General features: G+C 32.1%; 1 protein-coding gene across 1 annotated transcript in view; it reads right to left on the bottom strand.

Annotated features, from left to right (window-relative positions):
- Positions 1-15,377, bottom strand: part of LOC143911702 (potassium voltage-gated channel protein Shaw-like) — a 183,075-nt gene that overhangs the window by 18,008 nt on the left and 149,690 nt on the right. The window contains exon 8 of the mRNA XM_077430707.1: positions 9,077-9,286. Within this exon, the coding sequence (XP_077286833.1) occupies positions 9,077-9,286 (210 nt within the window). The remainder of the gene's footprint in view (positions 1-9,076; positions 9,287-15,377) is intronic.

Raw genomic sequence — 15,377 nt, 5'->3', positions numbered from 1 at the left:
GATAACGATTCAGTCAACATCTCAATCAATATTTCTTTACTATTTTTAATTCATTTATATTTTTAAAGCTTCAGTTATAATGAAAAAGATTCTTTTAACACTGAATCCTTACATTATATTTTAAAAGATAAACTTTATACTATCACCATAACGTGAGACTTACTTGCTATCGAGGATGCTGTGGCATTCGTAGAATATGTAATTCATTGTAAAATTGTATAATAATTTGTTTATTATTTTTTAAATTATTTTTTATTTAACTATTTGTCTTTTATAATGTTACTGTAAGTTTTACTCTCCATAAGAATTCCACGAATTTTCTTTTAAGAAAATTCGTCTTAAAAATATAAATTTCCATTAATATAAAATATATACATAGGTATTCCTTAACATACATAGGTATTCCTTACATACATACGTATTCCTTAAATAAATTAGAAATATCAAAAACTTACGTATTTTATATCCGAACTATCCAAAAATAAAAATCAAATTTTACCGACCGCTATACGCAAAAACAATGTTGTATTTCATGACCAAAATGCAATGCAATACTGAAATGAAATATATTTGGCCATTAAGTAGAGGAGGGGGGGGGGGGGGTAAGCAATAGCATGTACCTATATTTTACATATACATATTCGAAGAACACTTTAATTTGAATTTGAGATTGAAACGATGAACTGTTTATGTATTATTTACTGTACTGATTGACTCGATCTGATGTACTCTTTGAATCGGATGTAATGACTGATAGAAATTAAATTGAGGTACAATTTATATAATGCCTTTGATGCTGTCAATATTTATTTTAAAGATATTATTTTATTTTATTGTTTTACCTACGATTCTTGTACATATGTTTTTATTCAAATTAAGATCAAGGCGCGCTATAGCTGCACGGGATACGTCAAAATATATAATCTTAATCATGATTAATTAGAACGTTCATAACCAATTTATGTAGTGATTGATCGTGGCTCAAATATTATATGTATAAATAAATATTATTTTACAAAATGATTGAGTCTTCATAAGACAGCTTATATACAAATTGTATGTACATACATATATACAATTATACATTAGCGTGATTGGGTGAAGCCCGACTGAAAGGTAGATACATTTTGGGATATTATCCAAGTACATATACCTTTGTATATATACATATGAACGTATGTGTGAAGTACAATATAAAAGATTATTGTATTGTATTGTAATTGCAAATTTATTGTATTGGGAAAAATATATTTCATTTTCAACATACAATACAATATGAAGTCCCATTATCTTAAGGAGGGGTCTATTCAAATGAACGAGGAATACTTTAATGTTTAATAATCACTTGCGTTTCATAAGTAATACGTATTTATTTAATCCGCTAAAAAAAAGTTGGAATAAAATAAATCATTTTTTTATTTTTATTAAATTTTATACCAGGAAGGCCTTACAGGTAAACCCAATGCGCCTTCCTGGCCAATTACAAACAATGCAGCATTTTAATTACACAAGTCGCTGAAATACGAGACACTGAAAAACTCGCAAATTAACGAGACATCTATGAATTGTACATAAATTTTATTGTACATTAATCATACTCAAATAGTAGTGACATAGTAGGTAGGAAGGTTTTTAGCCAATTTTAATCGGGAACCGTTTCAACAATGAAATCAGAGAAATTGGCAAACTCTGATAGGAAACGATCGACCTGGAGTCACGAATATCCAGGTCTGACCAGCAGCACTACAGATATACTCCAAAAAATTCTTTTCAATCGATTCAGCTCATGGGATCGAACCCGGCGCCTCTCAGTGCTAGGCAGAAGATTAACGACCGAGCTATGCTGCTGGCTAGAATTATTTTTAATATATATTTGTTATGAAAATTAAAACCATGTTTCAAAAGGTGGTGAAATAGTTTTGAAAGACCTAAGTACTTTTTGTGGAAAAAGGAAATCTCAACACATCTAATATCATATAATAAAATGGTAAATTTTATTAATATGCTAACTTTGAGACGTCTGGCATTTTCAAAATATTTCGAGCGTAATATTATATATGAAAATTGGAAAATTCCACAGAATTAAAGTTGGGAAACGCCATCATTTTCATAGACGCGCCAACACCGTGACATTTGATCCTAAGTAATCCCACTGAACGTCAAGTCTCACGACAAATGCTATTTATCTTGACAATGTTGTTCGTCGGAATATGGCCGTGTAATGCGTCCTTTACGACCTTTGCATTACGCACCCACGTATATAAAAAAAAACATGTAAAAATGTATACGGATGATGATAAAAAAAAAATTATAAAGCCAATGAGCGGATTACGTAGTAACGACTCATCTCGCAGTATTCAAAGCGGAATAAACAGACTTAAAAGTATACTTGACTTGGTCGAATGAGATTCAAAATCGTAAAAATTTACAGCGAACGAGACTTAAGAAAGGACCCGATAGCGTTAGAATATTAAGTTTTATATTTTCTCGCAGTTTAAAGCGTGGCTGTTGAATCAGATTCAAAATTGCGAATTTTCGGTGTTTTTGTTTGACTCCAAACTCCAAACTACAATCTTATATGTCAATATTGAATATTTTGATATCGCACTCTAATAAACTATGTATGTAAAATACAGAATTGACGTCAGTATCGTAACTGGAGTCTACGTTAGAATTGAACCCACATTTTCAATAAGATTATTTTAAAGTCATACATAGTTTGAATCATTATTGAGTTCGTAACCGAATTAAAATATAATCAAGTTATGTAACTAGATTTGGAGTCGTAGTCAAAGTTAATATCGTAGCTAGAATGATATCGAAGTTGTAATCGAAATTTAAGCATGTTTAAATACTAAGTTACTGTCAGAAATAGACATACATATGTACTAACGGTTTCTAGATTAAATACATCAATATATCAATCAATTAATCAATCAATAAATTAGCGCGACATCTACGTCTAAGTATTCTAAGCTTCGTTTAGTATTAATAATTCTTTCTAGGTGATATTATATTCTATGTACTTATGGAAATGTTGTAGAACGACAGTCGTATTACTAAAGTGGGTAAATATGTAAATATATGGTAATAAAATTCATTTATAAAAATGACTCTTTGTAGTAGCTATGTATATTGGAAAACTTATGTCGATGGTAAAAGATTTTTCTCACTTATGGAAATCTCGTGAAAGTGCTCTCGAATGACATTCATACTAAATATATGTATATATGTACATATTACCCATATTACTAAAAGATTATTGGGTTCGATCCCGGGCTAATATTTAATATACTGCTGGTCAGACTTGGATGTTTGTGAGTCAAAGTCGATCGTTTCTTATCAGAGTTTGCCAATTTTATGTGATCATTGTTGAAACGGTTCCTTAAGATTGGCAAAAAAATCATCCTACCTGCGGTCACAAATCTTCTGTATATGCAATTTGTAAAAATTTATGTACAAGTCTAAAAACCAATAGATGTCTCAATGGATTAATTGATTAAATAATTAATTATGTGTTAATTTCATATTCTTCAACTTCTCGAAATGCAGTGATTTATGTAATAAAAATGCTGCATTGTTTATAAATTATTGTCTAGAAAGGCGCATTGGGGTCTTCCTGTCAAGCCTTCCTGGTATATATCCATGTAAAAATAAAAATAAAATAAATCTCAAACAAGAAACCAACAAAAATCATTGGCATATTCAAAATCAGTGGCTCAAACTTCGTAACGATTGATAAGTCTCCGCTACGATAAGAAAAAAAGAGTGATTGCTCAGACTTTGAGTCGAAGGTCATAAAAGCCTAAAATATGTAAAAATAATTTAAACGCTAACATCTCATGGCCAGCAGGATGGCTCAGTGGTAGCGTGTATGTTAAGCACCAAGTGATTATTGGGTTCGATCCCGGTATACTGCTGGTTAGACTTGGATATTTCTGACTCCAAGTCGATCGTTTCTTATCAGAGTTTGCCAATTTGATGTGATCATTGTTGAAACGGTTCCTCAAAATTGGCAAATAAATCATCCTTCCCGGTGTCATAAATCTTCTGTATTTAATGTATGTATAATTTGTAAAAATTACGTACAAATCTAAATGCACAGATGTCTCAATGGATTAATTCATTAACTTATTAATTAATTGTTAGCTTCCTGTCCTTCAACTTCTCGAAATGCAGTGATTTATGTAATAAAAATGCTGCATTGTTTATAATTAATTGTCTAGAAAGGCGCATTGGGGTCTTCCTGTCAAGCCTTTCTGGTATATATCTATGTAAAAATAAAAATAAAATAAATCTAAAACAAAAAACCAACAAAAATTGTCATATTCAAAATCAGTGGCTCAAACTTCGTAACGATTGATAAGTCTCCACTACGGTAAAAAAAAGTGATTTTTTGTTACTCAGTGCTATGAATAATTCATGAAAATTATCTACAAATGATTTCAAATTTATTATTATATCGATTCGCTCAAATCTGTTGGAAGTTTTGTGATCATTATTTTATAAATTAGTGTACATATGTCTTGTTCAAAAAATTCATATACCAGTATGGCTTACCGGTAGCGTATATCTTTAGCACCAAGTGATCAGTGGGTTCGATCCACTATACTGCTGGTTAGATTTGGGGGTTTTGTGACTCCAAATCGATCGTTTCTTATCAGAGTTTGTCAATTTTATCTGATCATTGTTGAAACGGTTCCTTAAAATTGGCAAAAAATCATTTTTTCCTGTTGTCACAATTCTTCTGTATTTATTGTATGAAAAATTTGTAAATATTATGTACGAAATTTAAAATCCATAGATGTCTCAATGGATTTATTCTGTAAATAATTAATTAATTGTTATTTCGTGTTCTTCAGCTTCTGGAAATAGAGTGATTTATGTGATAATAAAATGCTGCATTATTTGTAATTAATTGTCCAGGAAGGCGCATTGGGGTCTTCCTGTCAAGCCTTCCTGGTATATATCTATGTAAAATAAAATAAAATATATGTAAGTGACCCGTGGAATTCAAAATTATGAATTTAGTGGTCTGTGAGGTCTGAAAAGTTGACAAACGCTGTTCTAAACGATCTTGGGCAAAATCCATAGATGTCTCAATGTATTAATTAATTGTTAATTTCATGTTCTTCAGCTTCACGATATACAGTGAAGTATGTAATAAAAATGCTGCGTTGTTTGTAATTAATTTTCCAGAAGGCACATTGAGGTTTTCCTGTCAAGCCTTCCTGGTATATATTTATGTAAAATAATAAATATATACATATGTTCGTATATGGAAATGAAATTAATAGACAGTGTACGAATACGTGTGTGAAATAGACGTATGTCGAATAAGCGGGTGGAAAGGCCCTCCCCCACATCAATCAGTGACACAAAGCCGTGGACCGTGACACATTCGGAAAAGCGGTTCTATAACTTTTTAGCCCTTTTATTGGATACGGGGACAACGACAACATTTCTGCGCCGATATTGCAAAGGGAACGAACGACACGTGTCAGACTATATTGTTTAGCGTCTGCAGAAACTTTGATTGAACTCGGGGGCTAACACCGGGAGTGAATTTCCCGCAGGACGAGACCGATCGAACAATGAAAACAATGCGAAAATTATTCCGACTAGAGAGCCAAAACTTGCCGAAACAATTTGCCGACTATCTGTGCGGAGTTTATTTGGATCTACCGCGACCGTTTAAATGTGAGATGCCTCTGGAATGGTATGACGACGAAAATTCACCACGAGCAACAAGTTTTACTTTTTGAAATTTAAACGTTTATATAAGATAATATATGTATATATTTTTATTTATGCTGATAAAAAGAAAATGAGATACAACGAAGCTTTTGCTAAATGAATAGCCATTTTTTTTTTATCCTCAACTTTGTTACATGTTGTGACAGTATATAGACAGAAGTTTCAGCGTGAAAATTAAGCATTGACCGACGATGTATAGATATAAGATATACGAATAACATAAATGTAATGTTTTTTTAATAATAAAGAAATCTTGGCATTGTTAACCAAGTAGTTAAAACATATATAAACTGCGTTTTGGAACGTGTACTTACATACATATATAGACAGAAGTTTCAGCGTGAAAATTTAGCATTGACCGACGATATATCGATGTACGATATACCAATAATATAAATGTAACGTTTTTATAATAATAAAGAAATCTTGGTTTGTTAACCAAGTAATTCAAAAAATATATTAACTGCGTTTTGGAACGTGTCAGTATATAGACAGAAGTTTCAGCGAGAAAATTAAACATTGACCGACGATATATCGATATACGATATAACAATAACATAAATGTAACGTTTTCATAATAATAAAGAAATCTTGTTTTGTTAACCAAGTAATTTAGAAAATATATAAACTACGTTTTGGAACGTGACAGTATAGACTCGCGATATATCGATATGAGATATACCAATAATATAAATGTAACGTTTTATTACAATAAAGAAATCTTGGCTTGTTAACCAAGTAATTCAAAAAATATATAAACTGTGTTTTGGAATGTGTCAGTATATAGACATAAGTTTCAGCGTGAAAATTAAGCATTGACCGACGATATATCAATGTACGATATACCAATAATATAAATGTAACGTTTTTATTATAATAAAGAAATCTTGGCTTGTTAACCAAGTAATTAAAACATACATATATAAACTGCGTTTTAGAACTTGTCAGTATATAGACAGAAGTTTCAGCGTGAAAATTAAGCATTGACCGACGATATATCGATGTACGATATACAAATAATATAAATGTAACGTTTTTATTATAATAAAGAAATCTTGGCTTGTTAACCAAGTAATTAAAACATACATATATAAACTGCGTTTTGGAACGTGTCAGTATATAGACAAAAGTTTCAGCGTGAAAATTAAGCATTGACCGACGATATATCGATGTACGATATACCAATAATATAAATGTAACGTTTTTATTATAATAAAGAAATCTTGGCTTGTTAACCAAGTAATTAAAACATACATATATAAACTGCGTTTTGGAACTTGTCAGTATATAGACAGAAGTTTCAGCGTGAAAATTAAGCATTGACCGACGATATATCGATATACGATATACCGATAACATAAATGTAACGTTTTATTACAATAAAGAAATCTTGGCTTGTTAACCAAGTAATTCAAAAAATATATAAACTGTGTTTTGGAACGTGTCAGTATACAGACATAAGTTTCAGCGTGAAAATTAAGCATTGACCGACGATATATCGATGTACGATATACCAATAATATAAATGTAACGTTTTTATTATAATAAAGAAATCTTGGCTTGTTAACCAAGTAATTAAAACATACATATATAAACTGCGTTTTGGAACTTGTCAGTATATAGACAGAAGTTTCAGCGTGAAAATTAAGCATTGACCGACGATATATCGATATACGATATACCGATAACATAAATGTAACGTTTTATTACAATAAAGAAATCTTGGCTTGTTAACCAAGTAATTCAAAAAATATATAAACTGTGTTTTGGAACGTGTCAGTATACAGACATAAGTTTCAGCGTGAAAATTAAGCATTGACCGACGATATATCGATGTACGATATACCAATAATATAAATGTAACGTTTTTATTATAATAAAGAAATCTTGGCTTGTTAACCAAGTAATTAAAACATACATATATAAACTGCGTTTTGGAACTTGTCAGTATATAGACAGAAGTTTCAGCGTGAAAATTAAGCATTGACCGACGATATATCGATGTACGATATACCAATAATATAAATGTAACGTTTTTATTATAATAAAGAATTCTTGGCTTGTTAACCAAGTAATTAAAACATACATATATAAACTGCGTTTTGGAACGTGTCAGTACATATATAGACAGAAGTTTCAGCGTTAAAATTTAGCATTGACCGACGATATATCGATGTACGATATACCAATAATATAAATGTAACGTTTTTATAATAATAAAGAAATCTTGGTTTGTTAACCAAGTAATTCAAAAAATATATAAACTGTGTTTTGGAAAGTGTCAGTATATAGACAAAAGTTTCAGCGTGAAAATTAAGCATTGACCGACGATATATCGATATACGATATACCGATAACGATACCGATAATCTTGGCTTGTTTACCAAGTAATTTAAAAAATATATAAATTGCGTTTTGGAACGTGTCAGTATATAGATAGAAGTTTCTGCTTGAAAATTAAACATTGACCGACGATATATCGATGTACGATATACCAATAATACAAATGTAACGTTTTTATAATAATAACGAAATCTTGGTTTGTTAACCAAGTAATTCAAAAAATATATAAACTGCGTTTTAGAACGTGTCAGTATGTACTTATATATAGACAGAAGTTTCAGCGTGAAAATTTATCATTGACTCGCGATATATTGATATGAGATATACCAATAACATAAATGTAACGTTTTTATTACAATACAGAAATCTTGGCTTGTTAACAAAGTAATTTAGAAAATATATAAACTGCGTTTTGGAACGTGACAGTATGTACCTATATATATGTAGACAGAAGTTTCAGCGTGAAAATTTAGCATTAACCGACGATATATTGATATACGATATACCAATAACATAAATGTAATGTTTTTATAATAATAAAGAAATGTTGGTTTGTTAAGCAAGTAATTAAAAAAATATATAAACTGCGTTTTGGTACGTGACAGTATATACATATGTACGTAGACAGCAGTTTCAGCGTGAAAATTTAGTATTGACCGACGATGACGTAGGCTTTGCAAAGTTTTAAGCGAATTTTCTCGTAAGATTGAACGCAGGTATGGGCGATTGATCTTTTGGGCCGTTTAAGAGGCCGAAACTGGAAAATTTATATGGAGGCAATTTAAAGGCGAACTATCCACACGGCCTACGACCCTTCATCGATCAGGCTCATAATTGAATCGGCCATCGGCTGCCCTCGTTTAAATTTCACTCTCGACATGTAAATTCGCTCAGCCGCCAACACTCAGCACTCAGCACTCGGAATACGTTAAAATGAATAGTAAAACCTTTCGCAAACACGGATAAAAATACTGACCTGTGTGTGAGAGTAGAACATGGAGAAGTTGGAGACTATAACTGGCACTGGGAGAGCAATAGTGAGCACCCCTGCCAGGGCACACAAAGCCCCGACGAACATTCCCACGTAAGTTTTTGGGGCCATATCTCCATAGCCGACGGTGGTCATGGTCACTATAGCCCACCATAGCCCCAGCGGTATGCTTTTGAACTGGTTATCCGGATTATCCTGCGAAAATACGAAATGCGAAATGAAATCTAGTCTCCGAGGAGCGGTTCAATTGTACAAGGATATAAATTATATCTACATGTGTATATATGTATGTATGTATGTATGTTAATACAATAGTGTAGTCCTCACATTGCCAGCTTTATTTTTTTGGCTTTACAATACTTTCAAGCCTTTTTGGTGAGTATCTTATTTATATATATATATATATATATATATATATATATATATATATATATATATATATATATATATATATATATATATATATATATATATATATATATATATATATATATATATATATATATATATATATATATATATAAGCTTATTGTAAAAAACTAAATGTATGTAAGCTTATTGTAAATCATATTAACAATTAGACACAACCTAACTTCTTATTGAATACTTATCTCGCAGATAAAACTCACTGAAGAGATAGACTTTTAGCAGTGAAATGTCAGATCTGACATATTTGGCCAAAAATCAATATATATCGTGTATTACATTACATGAAGCATATACATAGCCAGCAGTATAGCTGTTCGATCCCTGGGTCCGAGCCTCGAATGGATTTTTCAGAGTATGCTGTTGGTTAGACCTGGATTTGTGACTTCAGGTTGATCGTTTCAGATCAGAGTTTGCCAATTTTCTCTGATTTCATTGTTGAAACGGTTCCCGGAAAAAATTGGCTAAAATGCCTCCTATACGATATGTCACCTATAATTTGTTATTAATTAATGTTCAATAAATAAATTTGCGTCAAATTAATAGATGTCTCATTGATTTACGAGTTTTTCAGTGTCTCATAATTCAGTGATTTATATAAAAATGCTACATTGTAATTGTAATTTGTGATTGGCCAGGAAGGCGCATTGGGGTTTACCTGTAAGGCCTTCCTGGTATATATGTAAAAAATAAATAAATAAATAAATGAAGCTAGACGCCAAATTTTAAATTTATATATACATATGAGAGTTAAAACTATAAATATTTAAATATTAGAGATAACGAGAACCTATACTGCAAATTTTATAAAATATAGAGTGAATTATAGGCGTTTAAACAATTAAAATCTGATATGGCCATATCACGGCAAAAAGGTTGAAGATAGATTATAGTAGCTTGCCGTTACCGTCATAGACGTCACCGTACCCGAAATTGTGGATATTTGATACGCATTGTATACGATATTTTATCTCCAACGTAATGGCAGACGATACATTAATGTATATTGATGACCAAAATGAGCAATATGGCAAAGTATGAAAACGATCGGGTAAGAGATAAGAGATATAAAAATTACCACTAATACGAAAACCATGTGAAATGCAAAGGAGGTATGTAATATGTAATAAAAATCAATGTTTGTCTGTCTGTCTCGAATAGACTCCTAAACCAAAGAACTGATTACGATGGAACTTTCAGGATTTGTTGTATGCATGTCCGGAAATATTACTGTGGAAAAAGAGGGAAAAAACCTCTTAATAATAATAATATTCGTAATTACGATTTTATCGACGCGAAAGTATGGAGCGCCAGTGTGTAGTTAAGGAAATATTTAGGTTGGTAACCAACTTGCGCGCACGCATTGCCAACGTACAAATACGTGTACATAACGTACTACTCATACCAACCTGACATTACGTACCACTCATAACAATCCTATATATCTATATAAATCAATGATTGTCTGTTCGTCACGTATCCGTTCCTATACTTGGAATGAGTGGCATTGCAACGCAATAATTTCAAATGTTTTTAGGGTAAAATAAACAAATAATTAAATAATTTAAAATGTGTTTGCTGCCTGCGTTTTTCCGACGAATGGGAACGGGAACGAGAACGAGAACGGGAATGGGAACGGGAACGGGAATTGCATGCGTTATTGTGGCATTGCAATGCATGCCGGGTACAGCTAGTCTAATATATAATTTGGAAAGAGACTTTGTATGTATTTAACCTCCGTTCGATGGTTCGTAAATCCATGACGTCATCGAACAAATAATTCGATTTTTTTCGATTCAAAGGATTCCAAGTGCCAAGGGGCGTAAGCGCCGAGGGCGAAGGCTTCGAGGGGCGCAGGTGCCGAGGGCGAAGCCCTAGGGGGCCCAGTATACATATAATTTCGTATACATATAATTTCGTATACAGCCAGCAGTTTGGCTTAGTGGTAGCGTATATATTTAGCACCACTGAGGTCAAAGGTTCGAGTCCTCGCTACTGCTGGTTAGATTTGGGGGTTTTGTGACTCCAAATCGATCGTTTCTTTATCAGAGTTTACCAATTTTATCTGATCATTGCTGAAACGGTTCCTGAAAATTGGTATTAGATCTAATCCTGTTGTCACAAAATCTGCCTGTGTATAATTTGTAATAATTATACACAGTAATCTGAAATCTATAGATATCTCTATAGACATCTCTATAATTTCATATTTATTATATGTATAAAAATTGTATGCAAAAAAAAATCTAAATATAATACATAGATGTCTCTATGATTATTATTTCTGATTAATTGTTATATGCTATATATTCTGATTGTATATGTATGTATTACTGTATTTCTGATTTCTGATTGTTTATGTATTCTGTATTTCGTTAACGTACACCCGTAGCATTGGAGCAAATCTGTAATGGCGAGTGTATATTTATTTGTAACAATAAAATAAAATAAAATATATACTTTTTCATAAGAGACTTACTACATATGTTTGTTTGTTCGTGACAGTCAATTTAATAAAATAAAAAACAAATGAGTATTCAAATAAATTAAATAAAATGCTTACTATTACGTAGATTAGTCATGTTTAAGCGGTTTGTATTACAAATACCGCTAGTATGTAATATTATTCAGTTTGTTAAATATCAACGGTACGCTTTTAATCTTTTTTTATTATTATCATTGGGCTTTTTGTCGGGGATGGGATGTTTGGATTCGTGATTATTTTCAGGGGCCGAAATTTCAACAATTAAAAGTTTTTATTTATCAACGAAGAGCAAATACTCTTCCTCGGGAAGATGGAAGTTTCGTTTGGAAAGGTGATCAACTTTGGCGAAACGAAGCGTCGAATTTAATTGGGGTACCTGGCAAGAGCTTCAGACGGAGATAAGTAGGGGATAAGAGTCGAATTTGATCCATTTTTGGTCCTTACAAAAGATCGAACGAAAACTTTAAATTGAACGAAAACATTTTCGACCTTTTTATATTATTATTATATATCTGTGAAAACTCTTACATACTACCCAATTCATTCAAGCATTTTATTATCGACTTTGCATATCAATAGATTCAAACAGCCATCAAAATAGACATTGTATCAATGTTTAACTATAATATTACATTAAATTATAAACCAATTTGAAACAACGAAAATCACAATATGTAATAATTATGAATTAAAATTAAATTAACACAATATTATGAACAGCTAATTAGCTAATTAGCCAGCAGCATGGCTTGGTGGTTGCGTTGATACTAAGCACCAAGAGGTCACCGGGTTGGATCCCGTGAGCTGACCTCGATTGAAAAGAATTTATTCCGAATATAATCTTAAATGCTGCTGATCAGACTTGGATGTTTGTGACTCCAAGTCGATCGTTTTCTATCAGAGTTTGCACGTTTATCTGATTTTATTGTTGAAGCGGTTCCTCCATCAAATTTGCAAAAATCATCTTACCCACTATGTCACCACTATTTAAATATTATTTCAAATTTTTTTTATCTATAACATAGTCTCACCAATTCTTATATAAAGTATTTATTATGCTTATATGTCTGTATTCTTATTTATATGTGGAGTTGCGTAGGGGTGGGTTCAGGATCCAAATGATCAAAGTCGCTTCACAGCATGTATTCAACGATTCAGCAGATCCATACGTAACTACCGTTCGCTCCAGAATGATTGATCTACCGTGTGTACCTCCTTATAAAGGAAAAGTTGCCTAGAATAGCATCCGCAATCCGTTGGTGTGTCTATTGTCTAGGCACTTACATAGGTCTACCCGCACTCGCCCTGTTCTATGAGAACCCCAGCGTATCCTTTGTTCGGGCATTACTGAGTCTCGTTAGTCTAATCCGGGGTGTCTATTGTTCATCCACGAATGTACTTAGACAGTGGATACTCTCTCCCATGTTCCAACGTTACAATATTATTTGTATTATTATATTATATTTTTTATATTTTGGGTCACTGACAAATAGTAATGAGTATTCTGTAATGTCACTGTGGCAAATAGGCAAAAAGTAAAAATAAAATAAAATAAAAAATTGAATAGGTACTAAAAGTATAACACAACTCGCACTCATTCAAAAAAGAATAGGTAATAATAACAAAAATATTATTTTAAAATCCATGTAACAACCATTCCAAATGGAAGAATATAAGTTTTATTTTAAATTAAGATAAAATTATAAAAAAAATTGAACTTTTGAATGAATTTGATTTTCAATTGCATCCAAAAGGCTGAATACTTCAAGTTTATATTTTAGATTTTATTTAAGAAGTTCGAGTCATCTTAAAATAAACCAAAGTTTATAAAATATTCAAGTATTTTTATATCTGATATTGGTTTTTCAATTTGAATCGGACCAAGTAGTAAAAGCTTTCACCTTAACATCTCCTTTTTCCTTTTATTTCCTTCTTTATCAATAATAAAATCCAGATTTTACTCACCTCATGCTCATTTTCTAGCTCGAAAAAATTATGTAAGTCAAATCATGAACTATCAATTTATTATTTATTTATTTACATATTAGTCATAGTGACATTATAGAATGCCCTAACGCGTCACTATGATCAATTATATAAGCATAATACAAATACTATATATAAGAAAATTAGCAAGACAAGTTATAGATAATAAATTTTTGAAATCATATTTAAATAGTGGTGAAATAGTGAAGGAACCGCTTCAACAATGAAATCAGGTAAATTGGCAGACACTCTGATAGGAAAAGATCGACTTGGAGTCAAAAATATCCAAGTCTGACCGGCAGCATTAAAGATTATACTCAGAATAATTTTTTTCAATCGCAGTCATCTCACGGGATTGAACCCATGTGTAAGTAATTCCTTATTGAATAGTTAAATGGTTAATAATTACCTACATACATATGTATATAGCACATATGTACATACATAGATGATATGTATGTAAAAAGTATTCTACATATGAGATCTATTATTTGAATATCGTTCCATTTAAAATCCGCATTGAAAACATTGAACCCACATTCGGTTGTGTAAAGCTTTTCCGTTATTGTCATGCGTTTTCCGGCCGGAAAAACCCCCTGCGAAGCGATTCAGCCGTCGCGATTTTTATTTTCTCCAAAATTTCCTCCATTGTCTCCGAGTGCGACAAAAGCGCACCCTCATTTTCACAATTTAATTCTTCGTATTTGTTAGGCTTCGGGAATTAATTTCACCTCGACAAATCCACTGACATAAATTTGAAACTCATTCACTTTTCGCCTCTGTGCAAATTAGCGACGCAACTCTATTCTGTCGCTTCATTAGGATCATTTCCATTTCAAATACCAACCCTGGGGGAAATATTTTTCAACTCAGTGTCCTCGTTTTGTACACGCACTCGTGTGTATGTAAATTTCGCGTCGAAACGACATCGAGTTTGACCATTTTATTGCATTCTCTCGGTTTTATGCGGTCGTCGCGCGTAAAAGCAACAAATTTCGTTCGCGACGCGATGGGTTCGAACGCTCAATCATCCGGATTCATCAATCAAACCGGATTTAATGCCCCAACTCTCGTTTATCCGGCTTCATAAAACCAAACAACCCCCTCACCGCCCATCCCCAATCAGACCGCAGATGGACGCCTTTGGAATAATTCTCAAAATCGAACTCTAAAGCAGGCCGAGTCGAATGACGCATACACACATGTGCTGCCAGGCAACAAAAAAAGGCTTTAAACTAAAAATATAAAGTTTACAATTTGGGTTTTTATAGCCGAAAGCTTTCACCGACGTTTGTTCGTTTTGAATATAGGCAACGCTTAATCTCTTAAGAGTTTCCGTTCACCATATATTACATTGAATATCATTCATGACGATTTTTTATCCCATTG

This window comes from Arctopsyche grandis, chromosome 5 (genome assembly GCF_051622035.1).
Source record: "Arctopsyche grandis isolate Sample6627 chromosome 5, ASM5162203v2, whole genome shotgun sequence".
Classification (NCBI taxonomy): domain Eukaryota; kingdom Metazoa; phylum Arthropoda; class Insecta; order Trichoptera; family Hydropsychidae; genus Arctopsyche; species Arctopsyche grandis.
The sequence above is the reverse complement of the archived record's forward strand: the minus strand, read 5'-3'. Positions and strand labels throughout refer to the sequence as shown.